The sequence below is a fragment of the Gossypium hirsutum genome, chromosome A09 (assembly GCF_007990345.1).
Source record: "Gossypium hirsutum isolate 1008001.06 chromosome A09, Gossypium_hirsutum_v2.1, whole genome shotgun sequence".
NCBI classification, from domain to species: domain Eukaryota; kingdom Viridiplantae; phylum Streptophyta; class Magnoliopsida; order Malvales; family Malvaceae; genus Gossypium; species Gossypium hirsutum.
In genome coordinates, this window is record NC_053432.1 from 33,026,925 (window position 1) to 33,036,053 (window position 9,129).

At 29.8% G+C, this 9,129-nt stretch overlaps 1 protein-coding gene across 1 annotated transcript; it reads right to left on the minus strand.

The window, feature by feature from the left end:
* Window positions 1-6,778: 6,778 nt before the first annotated feature.
* Window positions 6,779-7,288, minus strand: LOC107890232 (uncharacterized). Its single transcript, XM_016814716.2, has one exon. The coding sequence runs from the start codon at window positions 7,132-7,134 to the stop codon at window positions 6,910-6,912; it is 225 nt and encodes a 74-aa protein (XP_016670205.1). The 5' UTR covers window positions 7,135-7,288; the 3' UTR covers window positions 6,779-6,909.
* Between the last annotated feature and the right edge of the window lie 1,841 nt (window positions 7,289-9,129).

Below are 9,129 nucleotides of genomic sequence, written 5' to 3' on the forward strand. Positions count from 1 at the left end.
GTAGTGATGTGAAATTGAAAAATCACTAAAAATAGTAGAAATGGAATTAAATAATGAATAAAATATTTAATCGAAGCTGGATGAGTCTATTTTCATATGAAAGAAATTAAACTACCATATGAGCTATATTTTATGAGATGTTTAAATTTTTGTGAAACAGGGCCAGAGCAATTTCTGGATCCCCTGTTCTGACTTTGGAAATTTACCATAAATTTTGTAGAGATAATTAGAAGTCATCCTTTATATGTGAAGATTCATTATTGAGTCTAGTTTCATTATAGAAAAGCGGCATAGGCATTGAAGCCCTGTGTAGGGAGATATCTAAGTCGTAATGCTCAGAGGTCTGAGTAGTCAAACCCTGAAACAGGGGAGACTTTAACAAATAAACTGTACTAATTGGCCCAACCAAAAATTCTACAAAAATTTTATTAGATATATATATGAGTCTAGTTTCAGGAAAAATTTACAAAATTTGATTTCGAGTTTCGGAACTCAAGATACGAATTTTTAAGTGAATATAATGCAGATTGACAGCTTGTCTGGGAGTTTTAAAATAAATTGTTTGAGCTGTATAAGTGATGAATTAAGCCCGATAACACCTCGTGTTCGACCCCGGTAACGGCCACGGTTTCGGGGTGTTACAAATGATCTACTCTTAAACAAGGACTTTTGCTCCACTGAATAAGCACATCGAAAACTTTAATTAATATCCTAGAATATTAAAGCAAGAATTAGAACTCACAATTAAGAATAAGAATAAGTATTTATCATATAATTCAAATAGTAATAAGATTCGTCTTAGAGTTCATCTCCCTTAGGTATTTAGGGAGTTTAGTTCATGATAATGGAAAAACATCTCAAAATTGGGAAAACAACAAAACATAAAGAAACCAAAGATCTTCTAAGGAAATTGAATGGAGATCTTCAGTCTTGAAGTAGATCCTGCTTCTGAGTTGATTCCGATGGCTATCATTGAGTATTTTCTACCTTCTACTCTGCGTGTCCTCTTTGATCCTCTTCTAGGGTGTTTATATAGACTTTGGAATGCCCAAAATAGCCCAAAATTGGCCTTTTCTGAATAGAATTAGACTTTGGCTCAACAGGGACACGGCCGTGTGCCACGCCCGTGTGAAAGTGCTCAGGCTGTGTGCTATTCTAACTTGGTTTAATGTCGACACGGCCATGGCAAACGGGCGTGTGGCTTGCCCATGTGTCATACACGGTCGTGTGGTTCACCCATGTGAAAATGCCTAGGCCTTGTGCAATTCTGAATTAGGCCCAGATTTGTCTGTTTTTGGCCCGTTTCATGCTCTTTTCGCTATCCTAAGCTCTCCTGAGTATAAAACATGAAATTAAGGATTAGGAGCATCAAATTCACTAAATCTTATGATAAATCATCCAAAAATATGCCAAGCATGGGATAAAAATATGTATATATTATGGTTTATCAGCTAATGTATGACATTTAGCATAATATCATTCAACTTTTCATTCCCAAAATGACATTATACCAAGTATGCTTACATTCAAATATATATAGAGTCATGAATCAAAACTCAACATCATTTATATATATATATATGGCCGAAACATACTTCTCATATCTACTCACATTCTTCACTTATGTCTTACATATCTTATAATAGATATCAATAAGCTTACTTAACTTGTTTCAATTAAGTAATAAGCTAAGCTCATACCTGGTCATTTTAGCTCATTTAACGTATTCAATTTCCACATCAGCATAAAGTCTTTTAGGCATAAACTTATATTAATTCACCAGCATAAAGTCTGCTAGGCCTAAGCCTATATTTCACACCAGCACAAGACCTGCCAGACTCAAAGTCTGACTTTTATACACCGGCAATAAGCCTTATTAAGTTCACCAGCACAAGGCTTACTAGGCTCAAAGCTCGAATATCACTATTATAACATTGTCTCAGAAACAATTCATATATCGAAACTTTCAGATATTCCAAAACAGCATATTAAACTAAGTTACATCTAAAATTAACGATGTTTAATTGCTTAAAGACTTACCTCGGACGATGAAAAAGCCGGAACAGATTGGCTAATCGACAACTTTAATTTTCCCTCGATCTAAATCTGATTTTCTCTTTTCTTGATCTAAATTAATATAAATTAAACTTATTAAATCAAATATTCAACCAAATTCATCCAAAAACACACAAATGGGCAAATTACACTTTTACCCTAATATTTCACATTTTTCATAATTTAATCCATATTGCATAAAACACAAAATATGAACAATCTCACAACAACATAGTTAGGCCGAATATTCCTTATACTCATACTACTCCATATATTTCATTTATTTCACATTTTAGTCCTTTAATTTATTATTTTTGCAATTTATCCCTAATTACTCAAATTCATAAAAAATTCCAATATAAAACATGTTAATCTAAAACATATCTTTAATATTTCATCATCAAACATCACAAAACACAAATATTCATCAATGGCACAACTCAAAACTTTCATCAAAATCATAAATTCTAGCATGGGTCGGATAGTATTCGAAGCAACGATCTGAAAAATGTAAATATTATCAAAAACCTAAACCAAACTAACCTTGAATCAAGCTTGAGAAATGGTCGAATATCACCAAGCTTTAGTTTCTTTTCTTTCTTTTTATTTTCATTCAAAGCATGCATATATGAACATCATTTTATTATTTATGTTATATTATAACATTTGTATTATTTACCTAATTACATATTTAACCTTTTAAAACTAATAACAAAAACATATATAGTAAGGATACATTCGGCAATCACATAGTCTAAAGGTTTATTTGCAACATAAATACTTCAATTTATAAAACCATTAACAAATAAGGCTTTTCAATTTTTTCAATTTACGCGATTAAATCTTTTTATTTAATTAAGCACACAAATGATCAAATTTTCATACGAAACTTTCACACATGTAAATTTACATATAATAAACATGGAAAATAATATTTAAATATTTTCTGACTTGGATTCATGGTCCTGAAACAACAGTTTCCAATTAGGGTCTAAATAAGGCTGTTACATTAGGGGTGTTACAATTGGTGTTTTGTTGAATGTTAGATGATGATTTTGGCATGTATAAGTTGATTTGGTTGATAGACTTTTGGTACTTTTAGTGTCTTATTAGAATGTTTTAATGTGGCTACGTTGTGATGCATGTTTGAATGGCCAAAATGGTATGTGATGAGTTGGTTTCAACATACCAAGATATTATATGTTTTGAGATGGTATTGAACTAGATGTGCATGATTGAAATGTTGTAAAGTATACATTTTTAGGTAAGTTTGAATGTTTGTATTTGAGGCGCCTTGTATGGCATATTTATGAATGATTTGCACTAACGAATTGGTCATTTCATGTTTTGGTTATGTTTCGATAGGTGATTTAATAGAAATTTCTTGGTAATTGTACTACTAATGGTGAAGCTATTACAGGAAAGCAACAAATTTGTTTAGTTAAGTTAGGTATCTAATTTAGCCTCAGTTAGGGAAGAATTTATTGTTTATAATAACATTTTATTCAGACGATCTTGAATTATGATTGTTTGAGTATTATAAAATCGAGATAAATATTTGAATTGGTGCACTAAACAATTTTGAGATTTTATAAAACATCTTGTATGAAGTTCATGGCATTGTTTATTTGGTTTGCATTAGGCAATGATGAAAGTGTATAATGGCTTGAGACAATGTTATTGGTATTCGGGATTGAAACATGAAATTTCAGAGTTTATTCTGAGATATCTATTATGTTTATAAATAAAGATGTAGTATCAAGTAGCTAAGGTTAGGTAGGTAGTATCAAGTAGCTAAGGTTAGGTAGGAAAAACTTGATCTGAAGAGCTATTATCAGGTAAGAAATTTCGAGGACGAAATTTTCATAAGGGAGGGAGGGGGAGTTGTAATAGCCCGTTTATAAGTGGTATCGGATAGTGGTTTTAGGGCCACAAATCCAACGAGTAAGTTCGTAAATTTTATTATTTAATATTTATGAGTCAAGTATTGTATTAAAATCAATTTTGAATGGGCAATTTATGCTATTTGAATTTATGCTATTCAAATAGTTTTAGAAAATGAGGTATTAGGACCTCGTTTCTATAAACTAAGCTGTAAATATTTTATTAAATATTTACGGAGTGCTATTAAGGTTGTATTAAAGTTTCGTTAAGAAATTTTAATGTTTAAATGGTTAATTTGGTAAAAATGACTAAATTATAAAAGGTGTAAAAGTTGAATTCTATAGTTAAAAAGGGTTAAATGATTATGGAAAGATAAACTAATGGACTTAGATGATAATTATACCAATTTATTTTATAGTGGATGGCTTTGATGAGTAAATGCATGAAATTTTGTTAGTTTTAAAGGAAAAATTAGTAATTTAAAAAGTTAGTAACATAAATTAAAAAGAAAACAAATGTGGTCATCTTTTTGCTTGAGTAAAATGAGTGACGAAAGTTTAATGGGAGAGGATTGAAGGTTGGATCGAACACATTTCTTGCATGCTTGGGATATTGAGGTTTGTTTTTAATAATTATTATATTTTTGAAATTGTTGCAAGTTAATCTAGCTAACTCGGGAATCAATTTGTTAAATTATCCAATGTTTAGAATTTTACTATGGGTGGATTTGAAATGTTTTTGAAAGATTATGATAGAATCTTAAGCTTAGTTGTTAAATAGGACTATTTTTGTAAAGTAATTTTTGGTAATTTAATGTTCAAGATATCAATAACCTCCATTCTCTCATTTTCACTTTCACTTCCAAAGTTCAAATTAAATCTCAAATAAAAAATCCACTATGAATCTACCAAAAAAAAAACCACTGTGAATCTATAAAAATCACAATTGCAGCGAGAAATTTTCGATTGAGCCCATTCATACTTGAATATTTATGTACTCTTAATTTATTTTCAATTTACTTGTGTAAAATGATGTATTATGTAACTTTATATTAATTGAAATATGCTATTTGAAAAATTTATTAAGAGTGTAACATAATTATCACTAATTTACATACCAAGAATATGATACAATTATCACTAAGAATACAGTTTACAATTATATCGGTACACTATTAATATTTATCAATTTCCACAAGATTAATATTTGCAAATAAGAAACTTAAGAAATTTGTTTATTTAAATTTAAAAAAATATTCACTAATTATTTTCTATAATAGATGTTTTAATTCCTTGATAATAGTCCTTTATTTCAATAATTTCACCCAATAAAGACTAAAATATTATAAACAAATAAATACTTAACAATAAAACGTATTATGCTCTTATTTGTCATTTTATAAATATTAACTTTTAACTATCAGTTAAGTTTTACTGAACACTTTTAAATAAATAATTAATAGAATCAGTTGATCAAACCAGCTACTGTAATCAATTATCAACTATTAGCTAATTGCCAAACAGGATCTATATCGAAAGATTTTTGTGAAGAGAGGATTATAACATATCGTGATCCAGCTAGTTGTTAACCGTGTCCGAGAACTATTCGTACAAGACGAGACCTGGTGGAGTTTCATTTAAAGCACCGGCGATGAAATTTGCAGTTTGATTACGCTCTCTTTAACTTTATATCTATAACTACTATTAAAAGATAATTTGTTTTAAAAAAAATACTAGTATAAAAGTTATCGCAGTTATTCATAATGCTTAATTTAAAATTTAAAGAGGCTGTTTGAAAGACATTTCAGCATCCACAAAACTTTTAATTTGAAGGGTAAAAAAGGTAAAATGTTTCCTTCATATCCTTATTATATTATTTTTAAATTGAAAACGTGATTATTTTAATATTTTTTATTATGAAGACTGTATAATATTTATTTATTATATTGTGTCTTGATTCACAATATATTTATACATAAATTGTTTTATAGTGATTTAATCTAGAAAGAAAATTAAGTAACTGTCGAGTTTTCATTTTTTATTATAAATTTATATAACTTTTTACATGTTAATAATTTATTATATATTTATTGACAGGTTTATGCATTTGTGAAGTGTTCATTTCATTGCATGACATTTTTAGTTATTTTAATTTTTGTTTTTAATGTTTTAATTTATTCCATAATTTGTATAATTTTTAATTTACCGTTTTAGAAATTGAATGATGATATATAACATATATATTATTATTAGTATTATATTTAAAGATTTAGTCAAGGCTTCAATAATGCTAAACAAACTAATTAATAGTAGACAAAAACAACGATTAAAAAATACCTTAATTATAATAAATTTCTTTTGAGGGCCGATTTCTTTTAGTAAAGATCTCAAAGTGTTGTTTATTTTGAGTAGACAAATTCTTCAATGGGTTGATGTTTTCTCTAAATCAAGTTGAGGTTTTGTCTTCTGATTTTGTCCAAAAACTGTATCAAAGGTGAGATTCACAGAGTGAGAGCACCTCATCAAATTAAGACATGTGTGGCGTACAACCTCCTACTAGGGGCACATGAGCGTCGTGTGCATAGTTGGGCTTGAACCACTTGATCAAGTGGTAGTATATTAGATGCTATTTAAGGGTTCATACCTTACCTTGTACTCGACGCTTCGATCCAACATGACATTTTTACTTTGTGAATTCCAATTTGGGAGACAAAAGCCCAACTCGACGCTAAGACAATACTGACCCATTGAGGGGTCCATTATTCTGGACAAATGACACTTCAGATACTTATTCAAAATGTATCAATATCCCTCTACAACTTCATATATAACAAACTATCTTACGGAGAAATAGATTCATCATTACACTATTCAAATTTTCTCTTACAAACATCAATGAAATAACAGTGAAGACAAATTAAGGAAAGGAGCCAAAGAAGAGCCTACCCTTTTTGTTGAGATTTTGGATCAACTAGTAAACATGTATGTGAATACCAATTTCCATGATCAAGATGGTGAATAAGCTGAAATATATTATGGCATGAACCAAGATGGCTATCCCACTTGTGCACATGTTGCCAAACTCTATCACCCTTGTCCTCGTTGGCAATTGGAACATCATCCCTGGCGACAAGAGGATAAACAAGACCACTGCAACAACGATTGGTCCCCAATCTGCATTCGAAAGCAGACTCATTTCTCTTTCTTTGTCCAACTTCTCTTTCAATACCTTGTATTTTATGTAAGGCTTAGGGTTTTCTTGGTGGCGAAGAAGGGGATGATGTGCTGAACTTAGTCAAAGAAGATATATGGTATGCAAATGCTAGTGGGTTCGCTTTATGGAGAACGAAAGAAATTCCTTTGCTTCCATTAGCATTTAATAATTGTTTCATTTCAAGACTTCTTTCAGCCTCCTTTATTGCTTTATTAAAGATATTCATATGTGATATTAGAAATTATAAATAGAGATACAAATGCACGTGTAAAGTTGTGATCTTTGCTTTAAAATCTTATTTGCTAATTGTGACTGTAATATCCAAATGGATAGTTGCGTCACGTTTGGATAATAAAGTGCTAGAATCGTGGCGCGCTATGGTCAGTTTGAATTCAAAGATATTCTAAAATCTTCAATTAGATTCCACCTTCAAATTTTATAGAAGATTGAATGAGCGTAAAATTATTATATATATTTCTTTTAGTTGCGTGTTTGGTAATAAAAATGGAAAAATTTTAAAAAATATATATTTTTTCATTGATTAATAGAGTTAAAAAATAAGAAAAAAATTTAAAATAAAACGCATGTATAATTTTGCACTAATTTAAATTTTTTTCATTTTATCTCCTCTTATCATTAAAATTTGTCACGATTTATTTTATGCATTAGGATGAAAAATAGTCATTACTTTTTTACATTCTTCCACTTTTTCACTCAACCAAGTAGGCTTTAAGTTTTATTGAAAAACATTCTTATTGAAATTGCTAAAATATTATTTTACCTAAAATTCTCGAAAATTTTCGATTTGTCTTAAGATATAAATTTGGAAAAGTTTGCTCTCGGTATAAGATCAAGATTTTTGATATATTTTTAATTTGCAAGAAATGGGATGTCCTTAGAGTGATAAATTAATTTAACATTTTATTTTTAGAGTTTTGAACTTAATCGGGTAACACTTTGAAGTAAGGGTAAAACATTAATTGTTCCTATCATGCGTATTTATGAAAATTGGCATACATTAATTCTTAATTATTAAAGTTTTGTAAGGGAGAGTGGTGATAAGATGAGATTTAAGCCATTCGATCCATTATTTAAAGTGGGCCATCTTAAAACTTGATTTTTTTTTCACTTTTCCTTAGCATTTTAGAAATCACCAAAATAAGATAAAAAGGGTTCACCCCTTCACTTTTTGCCACATCTTGTTTCCTTTAAGTCTAGAATTTAGAAATAATTAGGGGTTAAATTGAAAGATACTATAAGTTTGCGGCTTTTATTGGAAAATAAGTAAAGTTTGATAGCTAATTTGGACATAGTTGAGTTCCAATTGTGATTCTATTGGATGAGAACCAATTGGTTCGATAGTGGGTGACAAAATGATTACCAATGAATGGTTTTTATAGGGTTGATAGCCATGCATGAAGGGCTATAAATAGCTGAGAAATGAACCCCCAAGGTGAGTTTTTCTCAGTTCTGCTTAAATTTTCTTTTATTCTTCATCTTCTTCGTTGCTCCGAAGAAGAGATAATTATGGTAAGCTTTGCATGAAGCGATGATTATGGGATCTGAGTTGCAAAAGTACAGAATCTTGTGAGTTGGTAAGGTTGTAAGTCCTTCAATGTTCGTAAATTTAAGAAATAAAGTTAATAATTTTCAGAACCATTGAAGGGTTTTGCATGTTTTTGGAAAATGAGTTTTTAAGTTGGAATGTTATGTTTAATTTATGAATTTGGTTGTCATGCTTAGCTTCCAAGATAATGGAAGCTCTGGTGTTCTGAAAAGCTAAGCTGATGAGTCAAAGAAGTATCAGGTGAAATTTTATACTCCATTCCTGGGATGCTGTATGTCTGACATCAATCTATGATTGAGTTCTATAATGATGCATGGCCTCTACTGATTGTGAATGCTAAGCATGTATAATAATTCATAGGTATGTGAGTATCCCCGTATTAATTTAGATATCCATGAAAGAATTATGAT